The 24,752-nt window shown below is 40.5% G+C and overlaps 1 protein-coding gene across 1 annotated transcript in view; it reads right to left on the reverse strand.

Annotated features, from left to right (window-relative positions):
- The window catches only part of AOAH (acyloxyacyl hydrolase), a 247,582-nt gene that overhangs the window by 68,518 nt on the left and 154,312 nt on the right, over nucleotides 1-24,752 (reverse strand). Inside the window, exon 11 of the mRNA XM_013005992.2 lies at nucleotides 16,352-16,443. Within this exon, the coding sequence (XP_012861446.2) occupies nucleotides 16,352-16,443 (92 nt within the window). The remainder of the gene's footprint in view (nucleotides 1-16,351; nucleotides 16,444-24,752) is intronic.

Below are 24,752 nucleotides of genomic sequence, written 5' to 3' on the forward strand. Positions count from 1 at the left end.
AGATAAATTGGCTCACTAGAACTTTGGCCAGGAATTGCATCTGGAATTTTGGGTGGAAGGCTTCTATGCTCAGCACCAAAAAGTGTCCCACACAATCAAAGAAGCTGTTCTCTTTCATCTGGAAAACATTCATTCTTCCCTCAAACATGTAATCGCTCAGATGCTGGGAATTGAATTTCTCATGAAGTGCTCAGGAGTCTGAGACTATACAAGGATCAATAGAATCTTTTGAGATGCACACAGCTTAACAGAATGCCACTTATATTCAGGGTCAGATGAACTTGTATGACTCACACAAGCTAACACCATGCATAAGGAAACCACTGTAACGCTTGCTCTGTTCTCCAACCCTCCTCCTCCTCCTGCTCCTCCATGCCCACGCAGATTCAAGTGCCCCAGTGCCATCCCTTTTACTTCCTTCTCTGTTACTATTAAAACCCAGGCCAGTAGGCTAGTAGAAAAGGTGATTGCCTCAGTTCTGTAATTGGAGAGAGGCAAAGGAGAGATACTTACGTTTTCTTCTCCACATTTCTCCTAATATCTAATACAGCAGTATTCTCAATACTAGCCCCATGCTTGGAGGTTTAAAGGAAAACAAAACCCAGCATTGTCCATCTGCTCCATTCTGACTCGTGGTAACCTAACGTGTACAGAATAGAACTCTATCGCATATAGAGTCTTCAAGGCTAACCTTTCAGAAATAGATCACCAGGATTTTCTTTCAACATATCTTTGGGTGGGTTCAAACCACAAGACTATTGGTTAGTAGTAGAATGCTTAATGGATTGTCACTAATAGACTCCATGCTTGGAGGTTAAAAAAGAAGAAGAAAAAGAAAAATGAAAAACAAAGCTTATTGCTGTCAACTTTATTCTAACTCATCAAGGCCCGATAGGACAGAACTGGGCTGCCCCTTAAGGCTTCCAAGGCTTTAAACTTGAAGGCTACGTTTTCCAACTCCTAATCCTTCTCCCCACCCCCACAGCTTTCACATTCCAATCACCAGAAATTATCAATGCATCTTGCTTGCATGTTTCAGCAATTTCAGACTGCAGCAGTTGGTACAAATTCATCTTTGGGATTGATAGATGGTGAGTAAATTTGCATACTAGTCATAGTAACTGGTCTTCAATACAGGTGTATCGACATTATCTTATCACAACAGGATTGTACTTCAGAGTAGCCTTGTTAGGAATGTTCTTTTTGACAATGGATGTGACACTGATACTCTTCCATTTGTCAGGAACAAAGTTTCACTCAGACATGAAGAAAAAGGTCACTAAAAAGGCAGGAAAGAAAGAAAAGACAAAGTGGATGGCAGAACAGCGTCTAAAACTTACTCTTGAATGTAGAGTAGCAAAAGCAAATGGAATGGGTGAAAGAGTGATGTAAAAGAAACGAACAACAAAAACAACAACAACACACAGAAACTGAACAGAAGATTTCAAAGGACAATGGGAAAAGACAAAAATTATAATGAAACATTTGAAGAACTGGAGTTAGAAAACCAAAGGGGAAAATCATGGATGGCCATTGTTACATTGAAAAACCTTAAGGGAAAAATTCGGGCCTTGATTCCTAATATTGTAGGATTCAATGGGCAAGATATTAAACATCTCACGCTACGTAAAAGAAAGATGGAAAGAACATACAAAATCACTCTACCAAAAGGAACTGGTCAGTGCTCAACAATTTCAGAAAGAAACATCTGATCACGAACTGATAGCACTGAAGGAAGAAGTTCCAACTGCTCTGCAGTTGTCTGCGAAAACCAAGTCTCTAGGAATTGATGGAATATCAATGGAAATGTTTCAGCAAACCGAGGCAGCATTAGAAGTATTCACTCATCTCCGCCAAGACATTTAGATGAGAGCTCCCTGGTCACTGGACTGGAAGAGTCCTATTCCAAAGAACGGTTGTTCTAACAATATCATCAATATTACCTGTAAGAAGTTCTGCTGAAGGTAAATGGAAATGGTGGCACCAATGCATCAACAAGGAGCTGCTATAAAGTCAAGGCAGATTCAGAAGAGGACATAGAAGGAGGGATTTCATTGTTGACGTCAGATGCATCTTGGCTAAAAGCAGAGAACACTTAGTAAGACGTGTGCCTGTGTTTTGCTGACTATGCAAAGGCATGTTTACATTGTGGACTACAGCAAATTATGGATAATTGTGAACACCGAGATATCCAGAACACGTAACTAACTATGCTCAGGTGGAACCAGTACATAGACCAATAGGCAGTTGTTTGAAAAAAATCATGAGATGTTGTATGGTGTAAAATGAGGAAAGGAATGTGCTCAGGTTGTATCCTTTCAGTATATTTATTCAATCTGTATACTGATCACATAATTTGTGAAGGTGAATTATACGAAAAAGAGAGTGGCATCAAGATTAAAGGGAGGCTCATTAACAATCTGTATTAGTCTGGGTACTTTGGAGAAACAAATCCACAGCAACTCATGGATAAGAGAGAGTTTAATGTAAAGAAAATATGCATCAAGAAAACATCCCAACCCAGTGCTGCCCAAGCCCACAAGTCCAACATTAACCCATGAACCCAACACTAGTCCACAAAGTCCTCCACCTCACAAAACAGAGGCAATGATGCCGACTGCAGGAGGAAAGCTGAGTCAGTGAACGAAAAAGCATCTCAGCACCACACGGCTGCTCCAGCACCCAGGGCTGCATCGGGATAGGTCCATTTGGCTTCTCCTTGGGGATGTCTTGTAGGAAGTCAATCTTGCAAGTTGAAGCAGGGAGCTGCTAAGGCAGCTGCACCCTGGTGCGACCATCACAAAGCAAGAGACCTGAGAACTAGAAAGGCGAGGCTCACCACCCATTTATCCCTCTGCCTTTCAATTAGCCCCACATGTGATTATTGGCCAGGCTGGCACAATTAACTAACTCAATCTGTGACATCCAGATGACATAACCTTGCAACTTGAAGTACTTACTGATGGAGATCAAAGACTGCAACCTTCAGTATAGATTTCACTTCAATATAAATAAAGAAAAAATCTTCACTACTGGGCTAATAAACAATATTACGCTAGAAGCAGAAAATATTGAGGTTGTCAAAGATTCTATGTTGCTTGGACCACAATCAGTGCCCATGGAGGCAGTAGTCAAGAAATCAAATGGCATATTGAATCGGGCAAATCTACAGCATAAGGCTGCTTTAAAGTGTTAAAAAGCAAAGATGCCACTTTGAAGACAAAGGTGAGACTGAATCAATCCATAGTGGTTTCCACCACCTCATATGCACGAGGAAGCTGGGTAATGAATAAGGAAGTCTGAAGAAGACATCTCTGCATTGTGGTCTATGAGTGGGTCATTGCAAGTAATATAGACAAAGGAAAGGTGTGGAGTCAGGTGGAATGCCCTTGGGGAGAAGCAGTAGACAAGTTTCCAAGAGTGTGTGGGTATCATTATAGTTTTGACACCTTTAGATAAACTAAGGGTGACATCATTCAAGTAACAGTGATCAGGGTCTGGTTACATTTCTGAGACTTTTTTTTTTAATGTTTTATTGGGGCTCATACAATTCATCACAATCAATCACAAATACATACATCAATTGTGTAAAGCACACTTGTACATTTGTTGCCCTCATCATTCTCAAAATTCGCTTTCCGCTTAGGTTCCTGGAATTAGCTCCTCATTTTCCTTTTGCCCCACCCCCTTCCCTCCCCTCTGCCCCTCCCTCATGAACCCTTAATAATTTATAAATTATTATTATATCTTATCTTACACTGCCCGGCGTTTCCCTTCACCCATCCTTCTGTTGCCCATTCCCCAGAGAAAAGGTTATATGTAGAGCCTTGTGATCGATTCCCCCTTTCTACCTCCCCCTTCCCTCCCGGTATCGCCACTGTCACCACTGGTCCTGAGGGGTTCATCTGTCCTGGATTCCCTGTGTTTCCAGTTCCCATCTGTACCGCTGTGCATCCTCTGGTCTAACCAGGTTTACAAGGTAGAATTGGGATCATGGTTGGGGGGAGGAAGCGTTTAAGAACTAGAGGAAGGTTGTGAGTTTCATTGTTGCTACACTGAACCCTGAGTGACTCATCTCCTCCCCACTACCCCTCTGCAAGGTATGTCCAGTTGTCTACAGATGGGCATTGGGTCCCCATCAGGCGCTACCCTCATTCACGATGATATGATCCCCCACCCCCTCCGCCTTTGGTGCTTGTAGCCTGGTCCCTTCGGCCCTTCATGATCACACATGTTGGTGTGCTGCTTCCATGTGGGCTTTGTTGCTTTCTGGGCTAGATGGTCACTTGTTTACTGAGACTTTTTTAAAAAAGATCATTTTATTCTGTGCTCTGATAACAATCCATACATCAATTGTATCAAGCATATTAGTATTTATGTTGCCATCATCATTTTCTAAACATTTTCTTAATATTTGAGCCTTTGGTATCAGTTCCTCTTTTTTTCCCCTCCTTCCCCCATCCTTCCACCTCCTGAACCCTTGATAGATTATAAATTATTATTGTTTTTGTGTCTTACACCGACCGCTGTCTCCCTTCACCCACATTTCTCTTGTTCACCCCCCTTAGGCAGTGGGTGGGGGTAGGGTTATGGATCGATCATTTTGATTGGTTCTCCCTTCCTCCCCTCCTCCCCCCACCCTCCTGGTATCACTACTCCCACTTCTGTTCCTGAAGGGTTTATCTGACCTGGATTCTGTGTGTCGTGAACTCTTATCTGTATCAGTGTACTTGCCCCGGTCTAGCCAGAACTGAAAGGCAGGACTGCGGTCATGATAGTGGGGGGTGAGGAAGGCTCAAAGAACCAGAGGAATATTGTGTGTTTCATCGGTGCTATACTGCTATCTTTATAAGATGTGCACTGCCTTGTTTGGGTATAATTTTTAAGGTTCTTTTGGCTGAGTCTTAGGGGATTAGTCCCCTCCAAGACTGAGGCTTGGAAGGATAACAGCAGGGTGAGTGAGGGAGAAGTATTAGCACATGGTGTTAAGGCTTATGACAGGGGCATAGAGTAGAATCAAATTCGATAACTTAAAGAAGAGACAGGCTCTCTCTAGGAACTGCTTTTGCTTGGAAGTTTGAAGAAAAGTTTAGACACTTTTCTTTTTGAAGTAGTGGGGGTCAGTTCAACATGGGGCCGGGAGGAAGGATTAAAGATTCCTTCCGCATAGTTGCTACTAGCCAGACCCCAGGATCCTGTGTAACCTGACGGTTCATGGATCATAGAACAACCAAGATTTCAGCCTCAAGAAACAAAAGCAGACTCTTCAGAGAGTGATTTGTTGTGCTGTCAAGGCAATGTGCTAATCATGCAGAGCTACGTTCACGGTGCGGTGAGCACACTGTTCGGCTGCTAACAGAAAGGTTGGCGATTCAGACTCACCAGCCCCTCCATGGGAGAAGGGACAACCTGCTTCATAAAGCTGTGCAGTCTTGAAAGCCCTCTGGGGGCACTTCCACCCTGTTCTGTAGGGTTGCTCTGAGTCAGAATTGGCTCGATGGCAGCGTTTTTTGTTTTGGTTTTTGTTAGGGTCTACAGGAGAGAGGAACCCCTGGAAGGGTGTCCAGGAGTTCTGACGTGAAAGCATTAGCAGGGCAGCATGATGGAATTTGAATTTGCTGTAGCAAAACTGAACCAGAAACAGGCTGCAGGATACTCTGTTCAATAACTCATGAGCTGCTGGATCCAGACCAGTTTCCTACCTGTTAAGTTAGCCTCCCACTGAGATGTCTCCCTCTGCAGTGCCCTGGGCTTGAACCAGTTACAACGCTTTCCATCCCAACTTTTCCCAACCGAAATAGGACTAGACTGGACTCGAGGCTGCTTATCAGAGTAAGCATTAAATTCAAGAAAAGCAGAGGCTTAAGACTTTGGATATATATAAATCGAAAAGGTCGGGTTGTGACACTGAAAAAGATTGTTTTAATAACCGAAACAGCATCGGAGGGTGCTCTGTGGGACACTAGGTTTCTTGAGATAGCTCTCTCCCATAAACATGGGCCTCTACACAGATTCCACATAACTTTGTTGTCAAATATGTTTAGGGACTGTTTCACATTCTGCCTTCTTTTAGAGGTAAGTGTACACAGATTTTTTTTGGCACAGTACGAGCTCTGCACTAAGTCATTAAATAAACCTGTTTCCATTTAGTTAAGCCAGTATTCCTAAACTTTAGACCTTGGCATCATTTTATAATATGCGCAGTACCTGTTCATCAGCTTGTTGTACTGTGGTGGCTCGGATGTTGCTCTGATGCTGGAAGATGTACCACTAGTAGCATCTGAGCTGTCCCACGGGTTTTAGTGGAACTTCCAGACTATGAAGAGAAGCCTGATAGCTGACTGCTGAAAATTCGTTCATGAATATCCTATGGACCATGGCTTTAAAGAGCTGGAAGACGAGCCCTTTACTTTAGAAGGGGCTCAGAACACGCACAAGGACGGTACCGTACCCACTGCCGCGAAGATGGTGCAGGATTTGGAAATCTTTCGTTCTGTTACATGGCCACCGCCAGAGTGGACACCAAACACCAATGAGTACCCTTCAACCTCCTGTGGATCCCTGTTTTTTCAGAACCCTTTTTGAGGAATATTTATCATTATCTCTGTGATCTGTATTCTAGCATTCCGATGGTGTAAAATCTCGTGTGGTTGATGATAAGAATTCTGGCAGAGGAATGTAGGGATTGCTCACTTACTTTGACCAAACTCAATTGCAAAATTCCATCCCTTTGGACAAAAATGAACAATGAAGCTTGAGCCATCCGTTGACTAAATTTACTTGTTAGCCAATAGATCCTTCATTTTTTTATTAAGTTGATGATGTTTCTTTGAAATTCATTCCATTTAATTAGGTGTATGGCTATTTGAATATATAATGAATCTTGCTAATTTCTTTTAGAACATTTATTCTAGGGCATACAAAGAAGTCCAAGAGTTTGAAACCCTAATGACTTACTTTTATACAAATCACATGCTGTAACAGGGTGACTGATGATTCCATTCATGCTGTTCACGCGTCTTCCTTCCTCGTCCTCTGTGTTTTTCCTAACATGTTATTTCCTGCAAGTTTGATTTGTGTAGGTAATCAGAAAACTCATATGAAGGATGTTGGCAGATTACAGCACCGTACAAATGTAAAGTGACATCGTAATAATCATCTGGCAATTACTGTATTGAGTACCTACTATCTGGCAGATGCTAGGGCTATCAGGAAGGTCAAACCATATTCCTGCCTCAAGATGCTCAGAGTCTGGGAGTGGGGTAGGGCTGCATGGGGTGACAATCAATAAACCCTTTCAATAAGCGAGGTGACATCAGAATTAAAGGACCCAGGAGCGTCCTCTCTAAAAAGTCTTTCAATCTTGGGAGGTGGTCCTGTTCATGGCACATACCTATTTTCCCAAATTCCCACTTTTCTTTGAAAGCCCACCTTTTATGATTAGCAACAGATCATATCAGGTTGTTTTTGTTGAAGTGAGAGTAGGCTTCCTTTATAAATTTTATACAAACTGTCATATAGGCAAGTCTTCCAGCCACTCTGTCCCGGAAGCCTGGTGCTCCATGGGAGCACGTGCAGGCTGCACTCGGAGCACTCACACTAGTGCTCTCCTTCCAGCAAGTACTCAGCCTGGTGGCGCAGCCAAATGGCTGGCTGTGAACGTCACTGCCTCACATGAAATGCTTAGAAATTAAAAATTCATATCACTCCCATGAATAAAATCAAGACTTTCCTTACTGTTTCATCCACGGTACTTTAAGAGTGACTGTTCCCCTCTTCAAGGGCCCCTGGTGACACAATGGGCAATGCATTGGGGTGCTAACCACAAGGTTTACAGTTCAAGACCAACAGCTGCTCTGCGGGAGAAAGCAAGGCTTTCTTTTTTTCTCAGATCAAAATTTATTTGTAAAAATCATATAGGGTCTAGTGTACAGCTACCAAAAGCTTAAAGGGTTGGCATCATTTCATGAAGGTGGATTTTTTTAAAAAAATCATTTTATTGGGGGCTCGTACAGCTCTTATCACAATCCATCCATCCATCCATTGTGTCAAGCACATTTGTACATTTGTTGCCATCATCATTTTCTTTTTTTTTTTTTAACTCAAAGGTTTTATTTTATTTTTTTGGAGTCAATCCGGTTTTTTTTGTTTGTTTGTTTGTTTGTTTTGACATTTTATTAGGGGCGCCATCATCATTTTCAAAACATTTTCTATCTACTTGAGCCCTTGGTATCAGCTCCTCATTTTCCCCTCCCTCCCCTCCCCTTCCTCCTTCATGAATACTTGATAATTTATTTTCATGTCTCACACTGACCGCTGTCTACCTTCACCCATTTTTCTGTTGTCCGTCCCCCTGGGAGGGGGTTATATGTAAATGATTGTGATCGGTTCCCCCTTCTCCCCCACCTTCCCATTCCCTTCCTGCTATCGCTATTCTCGTTATTGGCCCTGAGGGGTTTATCTGTCTTGGATTCCCCATGTTTCCAGCTCTTATCTGTACCAGTGTACATGCTCTGGTCTAGCCAGATTTATAAGGTAGAATTGGGGTCATGATAGTGGAGGGGGGGAGGAAGCATTAAAGAACTAGAGGAAACTTGTGTTTCATTGGTGCTATACTGCACCCTGACTGACTCTTCTCTTCCTTGCAACCTTTCTGTAAGGACATTTCCAATTGTCTACAGATGGGCTTTGGGTCTCCACTCTGCGATCCCCTTCGTTTACTTTGATATGATTTTTTGTTCTGGGTCTTTGATGCCTGATCCCATCGACAGAAAGTGAGACTTTCTAAGCCTGTAAAGATTTTCAGTCTCAGAAACCCCCAGTGGTAGTATGGCTGTGTCCTATAGGGTCACGATGAGACAGCATTGCCTCCGTGTCTGTGAGTCCCCCCTTTAGAACGGGGAGTGTGTAGAGTGCCCACTAGTGCAGTCTGTTGTTACTGCTTTGCTGTATGGCTGGATGGTAGCAGTTCTATTCCCCCACCCCCTCCGTTTTCACCATGAGTACAAATGTCATCATAGTTAAAGACAAATGAGATATTAGTATTATTATAAACTGACCTCTACCTTGTGGGCTCCTGAAAGGGTCTGAAGGCACCTTTCCAGGGATCAGCAGACCACATTTAAGGAGCACAGTTACAGGCCATATTCCATTCTAATCAGCCTCGCCCCACTCCAGATGACCAACTCTCTGGATAATTACTTGCTTTGCAAAATGTAATTAGAAGAAGACTAATCATTAGCAATTATATCACATGTAATTTGTGAATAATGGATTCAATAAGGTTATTAAGCCCATTAGTGTTTAGTAGTTACATGCCTTTTTAAAAAATATGAAATTAGGTTAGCAAATCTTATCTGCAAATCCTCGCTCTCCAATTTTCTGTTCTTAATTCCCCAAAAGACTTAGCTTGAGTCATATAGCGCTTTTCAGAATTGTTCTCTCATCTGTCTGTTGGGTGGGAGAGAATAGATAACCTTTAGCGTTTGGATTCTAGGGCATTTCTCATCAAAGGTGTATGATTACTTGTCCTTGGGTGGCTTTCCTATATTACGAGTAACAATACCATCATCTGTTTGTTCCTACGGTGCCCTATGTCTCAGGCCCAATATAGTAAATTTAAGCTAGAAACAGAGTGAATAACTTTGACTCTAGAAAATGCTACTAGGTTTCCACTCGCTTAAGGTGACCCACTTACCCCCTCAGATCGCTCCAGCTTGGTATGGTAATTGGTAATTTTGGTAACTGCTTTTGAGTCTTAGTTTTCATGACTTTTAATGGCTAACTTCATCTTTTTATTTAAGCTCCAATTGCTGCCCTGTTTTTCCTCCCAGCCTCCGTCTGCCCAACAGCTCCTCTTATGTATCTTTATTGTTTAACATCTGCTAAGCTCCGCCAACTGGACTGACCCTGGTCTCACTTCTGGAAGAAAAGGTTTCAGGTAGTCCTAAATGTCCAGCTGAGATACGGTTGGATTCAAGCAGTTTTTTTTTTTTCTTTTCGGGATTTGGGATCACTTGTTTTCCTCTTTGAGAGTTGTTGGGGAGAAGATAGGTAAAGGGTAATAATGGGGTACCACTTTTATTTAAAAGTACCTGACCAAGTACTCAGTGTCACACAATGTAGAGCTTCCTGTGCATGGCCTGTCTTTACGGCATAGTTGCAGGCCCAGACCGATACCTTTAGCAGCATCTTGTCCCATGGAAGGTGTTGCTCACGTCAAGGTCTGAAGTAGAAATGACCAGCCACTCCGCCGGACAAAGACTGGGCTTTGTGCTAAAGAGCGACAGTCTCCGAAACTCACAGGGGCAGTTCTACCCTGTCCTATAGCGTTGCTATGAGTTGCTATTGACTTGATGACAGTACATTTATTTGGCTGCCTGTGTGGTTTGTCTCAAGGAACAGGCTCAGAAAGGATGAAAAAGAAAACGATAATTTTCTCAAATGTTTCTAAATCAAGTAGCCTCATAAACATGTTAGCCGGTTACCACTGACCTCACACATTGAGGAGAACTCCAGCATTCATCTGCCCCAAGTCAACTTGATTATACATGAGCATGATTTCACTGGGGCCACACAGAACTAGAACTTTTGTTCATCTAAACCCAGTCTTCTCCCACTTCCCCGTACTGACTCATTGGCTATTTTTTTTCTACAACCATTTTTTCAGGAGCTAATCTAGACACCATGCCATTTCATCGTTCAATCCTATCAGGCTGTGTTGCACAATTGTTACCACAATCAGTTCCAAACATTTTCTTCCTTCTTGAGCTCCTTGATATCAGATCTCCCTTACCCCTACCCTCCCGCTCCCTGCCCCCAGGGACCCTTGTTCTACTTGTTGTCTTTGTAGATTCCCCTTTCCTGGGGTTCATATACCAGAAAACATAGAGAAACACAGAACAGAACCAAGGAAGCTACCCACAGTGACAACGTGCAACAAAGACAAACCCCAATGTGAAAAAAAATCCATAGAAAGTATTGAAAACCAGATCACGCACAAAGTGTGTCATCAGAAGGGAGAACAAGGGACAAGGTTTTAACCGTTCAGATTGATCATTTTCATCTACTGTCGTCGTCTCTCCAATGTGCTCTGTCTGATAAGCAGGTTATTTTCATCCTTCAATTATGGTTACAGGAAAATCACCAGAGGCTTATTCCCTGTGTCAATCCCGCTGATGTATTTTGGGCTTACACTGTCCTCTGTAGCCTCAGAGCACCTCTGACAATCTCATCATTTAAGCTCTTATACTATTCCCTCCTTTGGATTTGGATCATGGATGCTGAGTGCTTCTTCCATATGGGCTTAGTTGACTTCTCACTTAGTTGGCTGCTTGGTTGGAAACAAACCTTTAAGACCCCAAAATACTATTCCATTTGATAGTTGGGCACCATCTAATTTCTTCATCACTTTGTTATATAGCACCTCTATCTTCTGTATTTCCTGCATAAAGGTAACTATCTATCAGGGCCATGTCCTAAGAACTAATTTTTCTTAGGTTGGAGCTAAGATTAAGTGCAAGCCCCAAATCCATTCCTGAATCTGTTTCTTATCTGCCTCTGGTTCACCTCTGAGACATCCTATCAATCATCCCCATGGAGCATAAAGGACCTTCTGTTTATATTGTCATCGATTAATTGATGTTAGTAATTTTAAAGCACTGTTGAGAGAGGGAGATGGAACAAAATTAGGCTAACTACATATTGCAAAAAATGGATTATTCACTTGTACGGAATAAATCCTTATGTGACTGGACACTATTTGCAAGAACAATGGGAGTTGTGGTCAGGTTACACTTATAATAATATACATCTTATTACAGCAAGTAAGGCATTGACATAGTCAGTCAATGTTAGTCTGCCTACTGACGTTCAATACTCTGAGTACAGCTGTCCATCTTCTGCTTCTTCATGCACCATGCAGTTTCAGACTTAAGTCCTCAGGTTACAGGTGTGCTTGAGGTAGAACCTCACTCATCTAGTGGGTTTCCACATCACATTTGGAGCGTGCTGTGCACCTTGAAGATCTAGGGTTCATTGTTCCAGTGTGCTATGACACGTGGCCTGAGTCCCCAGGGAGTGTACAGGCACTTGACTCCATGTGACCTATTAGGAGTATAGTATCAGGAGTCCCCTTGTTAGGGCCCTTAAAAAGGAGAACTAGTCATTTTCCCCACTGGGAAGTTGGTCCTCCAAGACCGGTATGCCCCCTTCCCCTTCCAGGCTTGATTTCCCCATCACTCTGATAGAAGTGTCTGCGATTCAGGGAGGGGGGGGGCGCGGTTGTCATAACTTTGCATGGCAGCCATTAAGTAGTCATCCTATCCTCCCCCCGCCCCTCAAAAATCTGATCCCAGCTGATGTGAGGATGCTTCCGCCAAGGTGGCCCTCAAGATATGCCAGAGAGAGGATGGTTCAGGGGACCAGTCAGGCTCCTTGCTGAGTTCCCTGGGCCACCTGACCAGCAGACTGGTGCCCTGAGAGGTGAGCCTGGATTCATACAGTATTTATCCTTTTGTGATTGGTAAACCACACTCAGCATAATGGTTTCCAGATGCCTCCATGTGCTGGTGTTTCATGGTTGCATCACTGTTTGTTTGTTTTTAGGGATGCATTGCATACCCTGTTTCCCCCAAAACAGGATAGTGTCATATATTAATTTTTGCTCCCAAAGATGTGCTAGGTCTTATTTTCAGGGGATGTCTAATTTTTCCATTAAGAATATGGTACACATTGTTTATTGTTTTATTAAAAGAGACCTTGCACTTCCTGTCTGCTCCGGCTGCGCCGCGGCCAACATTGAGCTGTGTGGCGGTGCCCACTGCTACAGTCCAGTTACTGTAGCTTCGGGGGGCCTTATTTTCTGGGAGGTCTTATTTTGGGGGGATGTACTTTCGGAGAAACAGGGTAGTATTCTAGTGTGTGTGTGTGTGTGTATATATACCAATTTTTTAAAAATCCATTCTTCTGCTGGGGATTTGAGCTGTTTCCAACTCTTGCTATTGTGGACTGTGCTGCAATGAACATAGGAGAGCATATGTCTGTTTGTGATCTGTCTCTGGTTTCTTTGGGGTATATGCCCTGCAATGGTGGTGCTGGGTCGTATGGTATCTCTATTGCCAGTTGTTTTAGAAATTGCCATATTGCTTTCCACAGTGTATTGTACATATTTACAATCCCCCCAGCAGCTTATAAGAGTTCCAAGCTCTTCAAACCCTCTTTAGCATTTGTTATTCTCCATGTTTTTAAACTGGGCTACAGTTGTGGGTATTAGATGGTACCTTGAGATTTTGCTTTTAAAGGAGAAGTCCTGCCTCCAGAACCTTTGGTATTGTTTCCCGCCCTGGTACACACAGGTGGGACTTGGCCTCTTTAATTTAAATAGAATTTCCCTGTTGCACTAATTGCTTTTGGAGGTGATCTGAACACAAAGCACTATTTTCAATCTTTTATAAACACCTTCCCTTCCTTCCCATACTTATAATGGTAATTTTCCTTGCCGTCATCCGGCACCTGGCTCCCAAGCTACCAACCTCATGGATATTTCTTTTCTGCTTTTGACCTACTTGATTGCTGTAGGAATCACATTTTGGGGGGAAAAACCCAAAAGAGTAACACATGGTTTTAAGGAATATCAGTTATTATTGACTTTTTTGAAGTCTGAGAAGCAAGAGAACAGATTTTGTTGATGTTGACTCAGCTGAAGAAACTAAAGATTTGCAAAACTAAGGGGTTCTGTTTGCCTTTTAATGCAGGCGTGTAATTTCAATGAGAGTTACGGTCATGCTTACAACAGGACATTTTTAAATTCTGAGGGGGGCAGAGACTATACACGAAGAAGGAAAGGAACCACGTTCCCATCCAAATGGCATATTTATTTGTTTCACAAGGTGCGATTTCAAAGATCACTGCTCATGCTGATCACAGGCAACAGGAGGCACATGCGAGAGATCCAGTTGAATAGCACAGAAATCAAATGCATCACTCAGGAGTTTACGCTGGTGCGACTCATGGAGATCCAGTCAGATAGGGTGGGGCTGCCGCACGCAGTTTCCCAAGCAGTAATCTTTGATGAAGCCGACTGCTACATCTTTCTACTGTGGAGTGGCTGGGGAGTCTGAACAGATGACCTTACAGTTAGCAACCGAGGGGGATTCTGTCCCACACAGAGAAAGAGGCATGTGGACTGAAAGGGATATTTGTTAAAAATCTTTCGCTAGCACCACCCCAATCAAAGTATTTTTAAAAAAGATATATATTCTACTAGAAGACTTTCATCAGCTGCCAAGCTCTCTCAGTATTAGTTTTTCACGAGTCCCTGGGTGGTGCACACAATCAAGGTGCTCAACTGCTAACCTGAAGACCCTGTGGAGCTCCATGAAACTGACACAGCATCAACTCCAGGACCACTAAGCCAAAGTCTACTTGTGGGTCGATGAGACGGTTTCACCTCAGGGGATACACTCGATGGGGATGTGTACCCCATGTCATGCTGCCCATGCTACTCCTCAAGGGGGGAATCATGGCAGCTCAGATTCCAACAGACAATTTCTTCTGTCAAAAGGAAGTGAATCTATTCTTCCCCATTAGAGCTGAGTGGCAGGGAACATAGGCCAATCTCATGTTAAGGATCCCTGGTGGGAAAGTGGATTATGCATTGGACTGCTAACTGCAAGGTCAGCAGGTCAGACTCACCCAGGAGAAAGTTGCTCCTGCACATGGAATAAGATAAATACATAAAGGTGGGAGTCGTGAACTTGGCCGCCAAATTACTTTAATATATATATTTTTATATTATGATGCAAAGTTCAAAGATGAAAGATCTGGGTTTTTAGTTCCTTACTACTCCTCTCTAGCTGTGTGACCTTGGTCCAGTTGCTTGATGTGTCTACTTTGTTCTTCAATTCAGCAACTGCAAAATGCAGGAAATAATACTTCCTACTTTACAAAGAGATTTTATTGTCACAACTGTTATTAGCCATTTAAAAATATATATACAAAATTCCTTGTGCTTTCCTATCCTCCTTTAGGATTTCTATATAAATAAAAGTATGTTCTCATTAAGGTTGCCACCCCCCCACCCCCCCAGCCTTTTCAGTACAATCTCCTAAATCTTTCACAGTTTGGGCCTGTTGATCTCCTCTTACTAATAAAATGGTTGTTGTTCTTTTCCATGAACTCTTTCATCACTGAACCATGTAGTCCATGTTCAGACCTTTCCTTTGGCCTATATACCTGGTATTACCTTTATTTATGCAATTTGTCTCATCTTTCCTCTTGATAGCAATTGATGTTGGAAATAGGAAAATATTTATTTGCCTTAAAACACCTATAGCACCTTGCTCTTGTCAGAGTAGTGGTAAACATTCAAAAATATTTTTTAAATGAATGATTAAAGATAATGGCCCAGGTGTTCTTATGATTCAGGATTTAAATGCCCTACATTAAATTTGAAAAATGGGTGCTAATACTATGACCAGCTGTTTCTTGAGCATCTTGCTTTGTCCAGAGTCAGGTAAACCAGGCCTGTGCATCCTTGCCCTCGCCACAGTTCCCACAGCTTATCTTATTTCCTTTCTAGTCTTGCTTCCTGAGTCAGAGAGGGCTTTCTGATTGGTTTTATTCTGCCTTAAGAACTTAAAAAAGGAGGGGGGCAAAAAAAAAATCCTGCCCCTACTTCTTTTACATGAGGAAACCATTCATCTACCTCTTTCTTATTGAGTTTTATAAATATTTGGGGGTTATTGGAATTTACCTATCATACTTGTGACTTTCTACCTCATCAGCACCATAGCAAATTGAGTTGTGTCTCGTTCAAACTCATAGTGCATTTTGTCTCCCTAGACATTCAAAACATAAACGCTATGACAATTCTCAAGTCTACAACCTCAAGACTTCTCAGTTATTTTCAGTCATTGTTTTAATAGTTGTTGAGTTCGCTCTGATTCCTGGTGGCCTTGTACATAACAGACCAGAACACCACCCACTCCTGTACTATCTGCATGATCATCGATATTTTAGTTGTTCATAAATAGTAATTTCTGCCAGTAAAAACATCAAGTAAACCTCTTTGCCCCTTGAATCAGAGAAGTTCAGTGATGATTTTGAGTATTTTCCATCAGGGGTGCATGACAGAGCACCTGCAGTACGGATAGCACCTACTTCTCAGTAGCTTTGATAAAAGACAATTTCAATTACAATCCACAGTGTGACAAATTCTATGTCAGTGATGCGGGTTGTTCATGTTCTAGAAAATTTTTTAATAATTCTCATTTCAACATGTTGGTAATCAGTCCCAGCTCCTATTCTTTCAGACATATTAAAACGCTTGAAGGTTTGCAAATGCACATACCGAGTCGTAGAGTCCAAAAATCCTGTAGCTCCAGAGAGATGGGGCCAGTTGAGTTCATCAGAAAGAGCTGTTGGTAAACTGAGGAAGGATCTCTAAAGAAAAAATTGAGTAGTGATTATTAGAATGGGTAATTTGCTTTCTTCAGGTAAGCTTATCCGTTGTATAGGCATTATTTGCTCTCTCCCCCATCTATATTATGCAATTAGAGTCTAATAGCAGATGCCTATTAATGTCAACCATCCTCACATAATCAACATGACTTATGATCTGATTCTGGCTCACCTCCTGTGAAAGGTGTGAAACTCCTGGCATCTCATACATTCGAGAGCTATGCTTCAATGGACCCGTAAACTTTCCACTCAACTTTTCTGAGATTTTCTCTCTGTTTTAGGTCAGATGATCAAAAAGTCAATTGCCTGAAAAAATGATGGCATTCAAGCCCCTAGTAAAAATGTCTTCCTTGAGTTAAAAGATAGGCCCTCAAACAGTAAGGTAATGCTTTCTGACCTTTTCAGGGGTGTAAAACACCTTCTGAGAATCTAATTGTGATTCCTTTCCCCACAGCCATGCACATATATTCATTTTGACCAAGATTTCTGGAGATTCACGGCCTTTCTGAAGCTCTCTTACAACCCGTGTTGTCACAAATAGGATGCAGTTGATCCCCATTTCTATGGCTTGTGCAAAAATCACAGGAAAAAAACGCTGTCAGTTCAGTTCCCTTCTTGGTCCTTTTATTAATGTATTCTGGTGGCTAATCTTTCTAGAAGAAGTTTATCTAACATGATGAGTTTGGAAATTTGTTACCAGGTTTAGCAAATAATGTAAGATGCCAGTTACATTTGAATTGCAGGTAAAGGAAGGAAAGAAAAATTCAATATAAGCATGTTGTGGGCAACATTTGGGACATATTTATACTAAAAATGTTTATCTGAAGTTCAAATGAAATTGCCCTTCTTGGAGTTTATCTGAGAATCCTAAACTCTGAAATCAAACACTCCACTTTTGCCTTAGCAAACAGGCAATTCAGTAGTCACCTCAATGCCTGATTGCATGAAGCACTTTTATATTAGGCTTGGGGGACATCTACTCTGCCCTGCCTCTGTTTTTCTCCACACTGAAAACTCATGTCCACTTTGGATGAATGTGAAAACCTCTAACTTTCCTTTAATGTTATTTTTTAAATGAAAAATAAATTAAATAGCCCACACATCTATAATCAATTGATTTTTCAATAAGGATGGTAAGTCTATTAAATGGCAAGGAATAACTTACTTTATCAATAGTGTTTCCACAAGCAAAAGAATGCAGTTAGGAGCCACACTTAGATCATATACAAAAATTAACTCTACCGGAAACAAAGGCTTAAATGTGAGAACCGAAACCACACAACCCTTAGGAAAACATAGAGGTGTGGTTTTAAGACGTACTTTTTGACACCAGAAGCACAAGTAGCAAGAGACAAATTCCTAAGAATATGTTCCTTATCTAAACTCGCCCAGACCGACAAAGGGGACCATTTGTGAACAGAGAATCCCTGTCACCATCACCCTGCGACTCTTTCAACCTTAATTCAAAACTGTTCCCTCCGATGAGTAAAAAAAAGCCATCTCTATGAGTCCAATAGGTCAATACTTGGTCCAAAGCAAAAATGAGAAGCTAAGGGGCCAGGGAAGCTACCGTGCAGGACACAGAACAACCAGAACACATTGAGATTGTTGATGATATGTGAAAAATTTGTGTCAAAATTATCAAAGGGGAGCCTACCTAAACTTTGACCCCAAAACACAATAAAATATTATTTTTTAAAAATCGACAAGATGCCACTTTATCCACAATATAATATTTATGATATAAAAAAAGGAAATTAACAGATGTTGGCAAGGATGTGGAGAAATTAGAACTCTCATTCATTACTGATGGGAATGTAAAATGGTACAGCTGCTATGGAAAAATAGTTGATTTTTCACCAAAAAAGTTTAGCATAGAAGTACCATACAACCCAGCAAACTAGATGGAAGATGGAGCTTTAAAATGTTTGTGGAAAAATTCTGCTATGTTTTAGCTCAATTTTATCTGAAATTTTTGAAGCCCCCTTGTGTATCCAGAAAAAAATTGCAAGTATTAATGGAACTAGGAACCTGTACAGCAGAGTTCACCTTAGCCAACAAAGTGAAACAACGGAGGACGCCATCAACAGATGAATGGATATGCAAAATGTGGTATGAGCCTAGAATGGAATATTACTCAGCCATAAAATGAAATCCTTACACAGACTAGAACATGGATGAACCTTAAAAAGTAAGGCAATCACAGGAGGAAAAATAGTATGGTCCCACTTATGTGAAATAGGTAAATGTACATAGAATCAGGGTGGGCAGAAGGAAGGAGGGAGTGACTCGGCTCAGGGAGCATTCCATTACTGTTAAAGTGGTGGGATACTTTGGAAATGGGTGGTGTGATGATTGCATAATATGAGGAACTTAACTGCCTGTCTGACTCTACAAATACAGAAAGAAAACACCTCAATGATTTGGATATGATCAGACTGGAAATTGTTTCCATACTCTATGCAGCCTCCATGAGGAGTAGGTGATAAAGTTCTTGTCTCATGTAGGAGCTGAAATGCTGATGAAGAGGAGAAGACCAGTTGAGGAAATGATAGGAAATCTTATGTTGCTAGGCGCAGTCTCCATGTGCCCGGCATTCCCCTGTTCAGTCTCTCTGGGACAGCCTCAACAGGCCTCAATTAACTGCAACATTCCTAGGATCTTACACCCTATCTAAGACGCCTCAGCCAACTCAGGAATGATTTCGAGGAAATCAATTGTTCCTCTAACAATACATAAACATCATGTTTCATGCCATTGATTACAATTGCTACAATGTAACAAAATCTATTCCACTTCCTCGTTGTGCTTCCCGCTGCCATTTCCTCTTCATTCTCTACCCTTCTGAACTTTGCCCTTGGGCTAATGATGCCATCTTGATTCCAAATGGTTTGTTATCCTACAGAATGCATACTTTAGTAGTGTTAATCTTCTCCTTACAGATCTATCGGTTGTTTGATTGAAAATTGAGTCATGGGAGTTAGTTCAAGGAGCCCTGGTGATATGTGGGCTGTGCATTGGGCTGCTAACCACAAGGTCAGCAGTTTGAACCAACTAGGTGCTCCTCGGGAGAAAGAGGAGGCTTGCTGCTCCTGTAAAGATGTATTGCCTCGGAAGTTCAAAAGGACAGTTCTATTCTGTCCTATAGGGTAGCTAGGAGTCACCATTGACTCCATATCCATGAGTTTGGTTTGCGGTGCGTTTAATTCCAAACCAAAAAGGTAACTAAGGACCATTGTCTTGGGAGTTCCACCAGTGTCTATCTGATTAGTAAGCCTTTTTGATAATTTTGAATATTGACCCACAACCTCCACCAGCCTCCCCCTGCCGCCTCTATCTTTTCAGAGTTGTTGGTGTGGGGGTCAGGCACTATCTAGTTCTTCTAGTCTCAGAGTCTTGAAGAATGATGTTCTCATGGTCTATTACACTCATTACTTCCATGTGTCTTCAATTTCTTATCTCTTCTTTTCTCCAGACAGAGTCCAGCAGTTGTACCTTACATGGTTGCTCATGACATTTTTAAGACCATAGCCACTACTTACTAAAGTAGGTCATAGAACATTCACTTTCTGGATTATGTTACGCCAACTGATATTGGGATGCCCTGAGGTCATGGTCCTGGACCCCCACACCCAGCTCATCATTCCTTCTAGATGTTTGGTTATGTCCAAAGAGTTTTCATAACTTTGTCCTTTGTATGCTTCACCATATTCATGGGTATATTTGCTCTTACTCTCCCGCTCATACCTATGGAGGCTGTGTGTTTACCAATGCCTCTACTCCTAGATAACTAACTGCAGGATTGTGTATGTAACAGTATTTACCTCTTTGCCCTTTAACGCTTGAACTTCTCTCAGTATCATCTTCTGATTCCTTCATTGTATGCTATTCTTCCTCTTATTGTCTATTGCCATCCTCTTCACGCAAGTTACCTTATGGCTGGTTTATGGGCCTTCGGGATTTAAACTGGTATGGGCAGAAGCTGGTGGTAAATGGCAGCTGGCCCTGGACTTCCTGTGCAGACCCAACTGCATATATTTATCTGAATAATTTTTTAAACTTCAAAACAATAGAAAATTGTATTTTGCTGGTTAAATGACACAGACTTCACTTATGGTGCTATAGTGAAGTTTTACTGTGTGAAATTAGGGAAGATGTACTTTTAACAGTTTCAGTTTGAGCATCTCTGATGGTTGCAGGAACATTATCTCATCGACCTCAGGAGGATCATTAGGAGAATCAAAAGGCATAGTAAGAGAATCAGGTTGGCAAGTAGGAAGCCCTACAGAATGTACAGCAGCCTGTGTAGATGGATCACCTACTGTCCCTTTCCAAATGGACTATTCAAGGTTTGAGAAGAGTAAAATTTAGTGCCAGATAATAGCAAAGATGTGAGCAGACTAATAAAATGCCTTGGCATATTTCTTTCCTTAGTAAATTTGGTAGATAAAAATGAAAAATAACGGCCATTAGTAGCAAATGTTTTGTAGACCCTAGCAAAAAGAGAACGTTTAAGTCATATCACATTAAACACTAAAAGCCTTATCCATGCAACATTATACTCAGGATATTTTAGGCATTTAAGGCAGGACAAATGCAAATTAAGATTTCCTCCATCAACTCCTGCTTATTCCTCTTGAGCATTTGTGTTATCAGGAAACATCTTAAATGTACCTTAAACATACATATATAGAAAGACTTGATTTGGTCTCAGAAAAAAGGCTGTAGTTTTTAAGAGAGGATAAGCATGCTTATTACTAAAAACAACTCAATGATCCTCAACTCATCATTTTCCCATGAGCTATGAGATTCTTAGTTTTTTCCCCTCTCTCTAAAGCTGGAAATCACCATTTATAAGTGCAATAAAGGCAGAAAGGGGGGGAAACAGTAAATATTAGGCCAATTACTAGCATTGCTATATATTATCTTCTATTTATGACATAAACATGTTCTACATCATTATTGGTATGTACATTGAATGGACTTTATTATTCCCCCCTTCAGCAGTTTTATTGTCATATAATTCACATATCATACAATCACATCAAGAAGAGTTGTACCAGCATCACCACATTCGGTTCTAGAGCATTTTCTTCCATCTTTCACTCACCATAATTACCTCCCCAGGCATACCATTAAGGAACACTTAGTCCAGTTACTGTCTATAGATTTACCTATTCTGAATTTCTCATACAGAAATACATTAAATAAAACAAGCAATATTAAAAGCTAGAATAAATTTAAATGGATCGTAAGGGGGTATCAAATGATAGAGTGCTACATTTTAACCTAACTGCATTTGCAATGATTCACTTGCAGTTTATTGTGCATGCTAATGAGACTATTCACATACCTGGTCCATGGTCAGAATTCCCCAGGTGTTAACCCACGTTTATTTTATTTTATTTTTTAACTGAAATGGCTTTAAAATGGGTCAAATAATAAGATATTACCTTTTTAATCTAACTTAACCTCTGCTCAGAGTTGTTCCCATTTACAAAGAGATTATACAGAAAGAACAGAGTTTTAAAATACTCCCTCCCTCTCCTCCCCACAACAGTTTTCAATGTTACTACTATCTTGGACTCATATGGTATTTTTGTTTAGTCTGACGAACCAATATGAATCATTATTACTAACTGAAGTCCATATTGTACACTGCTGAAGGATTAGCCATTGAAAATTATAAGAGTGGCAGTAGAATGCTTTCTGATGTAGGAAGATAAGTCCAAGTTGGAAATCAAAAGCTCACTGCCACCCAATGATTCCTACTCATAGCAATCCTATAGATCAGGATAGAACTGGCCCTGTAGATTTCCAAGTCTTTAACTCCTTAAAAAAGTCTTATTGACACATTATACACATTAATTGTTAAGTCATATTAAGAAGAGTTATGTAATCATCATTACAATCAATTTCAGAACATTTGCTTCTTTTACTCATTATTAGCTCCCCATTACCCCCCTAACTCCACTGCCATGCCCCTAGGAAAGTATTAATCCAGTTACTGTCTCTATAGATTTACCTAACCTGGATTGCATACACAGAAAAATCATGTGAAACACAAATAGGAAGCAAGCAAGCAAACAAACCAAAAAGCCCAAGAGTAACAAAATAAAACAGAGCAAAACCTCAATGGAAAAGAAGAAAAATAAAAAACTGAAACCACTTTAAAAGGGATCAAAAGGGAGATCAAATGATAAGGTATCACATTTTAACCTAACTACATCTGCTGTAATCAACTTTACAATGCTCTCTGTCTTACAGCAAGGCTATTCATATTGCTAGACTATTGTCAGAGAATTTACTGGGAGGATTAATCCTAGTGACAATCCTGCTAATGAATTTTGGGTTTCCACTGCTATTAATAGCCTCTGCAAACAAAACAAATAGGACTAACAAAAGACGCCAATAAAAACACAAAAAAAGGTGAAAGGAACCAAATATAAACTAAGCAAAATGACAGCAACAAGCACACCTATATCAATAATGACACTGACTGTGAATGGATTAAATGCACCAAATAAAAATCCAGAGAACAGCAGACGAGTAGAAAACAAGACCCATCTATATGCTGTCTCCAAGAGACACCTTTACCTCAAAGACAAAAATAGATTTAAAATCAAAGTATGGAAAAAAAAAATATATATATATATACCAAACCAAATGGTAACTATATAAAGGTAGGAGAGGCAATATCAATCTCTGATAAACAGACTTCCAGACAAATAATATGGAAAAGGATAAAAGTGGATACTACATAATGATTAAAGGAACAGTAGTACATCAGGAACATATAACCTTAATAAATATGTATGCACTCTATGAAAGACCCTTGAAATACATCAATCAAATTTTCAGAATTGAAAACAGAAAGAAACAGCTCAACAATTTTAATAGGAGACTTCAACACACTATTATCAACCAGCTCAACCTCCTAGGCATATATCGATCACCCCAACTAACAACAACAGTGTGCATGGTACATGTAGAATAGATCACATGTTAGGCCACAAAGTAAGCCTCAATAAATTTTTAAAAAATTGAGATACAATGCTCTAAACTGGAAATCAACAAAAGAAAGAACAAGAAGGAAGGAACATGAAGACAAACACAACACATTACTTAAAAACAACTGAGGAATGAATCAAAGTATTAAATTAAGAAATTCTTTGAAATAAACAAGATTAATAATACAATATACCAAACCTTTTTGGGAGACAGTGCATAGAATTATCAAAGGCAATTTAGAGCAATCAATGCACACATGAAAACTGAGGAGAAATTCAAAATCTACACCTTCAACAACTAGGACAAGGCAACAATAAAAAATACCTAACAAAAGAGGAAGAGAAATCATAAATATTAGAGCAGAAAAACAATGATTTACTGCTGGCAAACTCAACAAAGGAAAGAGAAGATGCAAATATCTAAAATTTAGAGATGGAAGGGAGCCATCACAATAGATTCAAATGAAATATAAAAAATAATGACACATTACTAACAAAGACTGTATCAAATGTTTTGACAATAGATCACCTATTTAAGTTAGCACAGTCAGATGTAGACAACATGAACAGATGCATAATAAAAGGAGAAATACACAAGGTTATCAGGAAATTTCCAACCAAGAAAAACCCTGGACTAGATGGCTTCACAGAGGATTTCTACCAAGTATTCAATGAAGAGCAGCCACCAATTCTACACAGATGATTCCAGAATATAGAAAAGGACAGCAAACTCCTTCCATAAAGTAGAAAAATTCTCACGCCGCAAAGACACCATTATAGACCAGCATCCCTAATGGACATAGATGCAAACTTCTCAACAAAATTATGACCCGTAGCATCCAACATAAAAACATAAATCCTCATGACCAAGTGGGATTCATACCAGAGACACAAGGATGGTTCAACATAAGAAGAACAATTAATGCAATCTAGCACATGAACAAGACAAAGAATACAAACCACATGATTATATCAATAGATGTTGAATAGTATTTGACAATATCCGACACCTGTTTCTGATCAAACTCAGTAAAATAGGAATATAAAGGGGATTCCTCAATATAATGAAGGCAATATATGAAAATCTAATGGCCAACATTGTGCTCAATGTGGAAATGCTGAAAACATTTCCTTGTAAATGGGAACAAGACAAGGATAACTCCTATCACTCTTTTCAACATGGCGCTGGAAGTCTTAGCCCAAACATGTAGACAATATAAAGAAATAAAAAATGCAATTGGGCAGTAAAGAATTGATACTCTTACTATTTGCAGATGACAT

Source organism: Echinops telfairi, unplaced genomic scaffold (genome assembly GCF_000313985.2).
Source record: "Echinops telfairi isolate 266 unplaced genomic scaffold, ASM31398v2 ScPeMD7_7;HRSCAF=31, whole genome shotgun sequence".
In the NCBI taxonomy this organism is placed as follows: domain Eukaryota; kingdom Metazoa; phylum Chordata; class Mammalia; order Afrosoricida; family Tenrecidae; genus Echinops; species Echinops telfairi.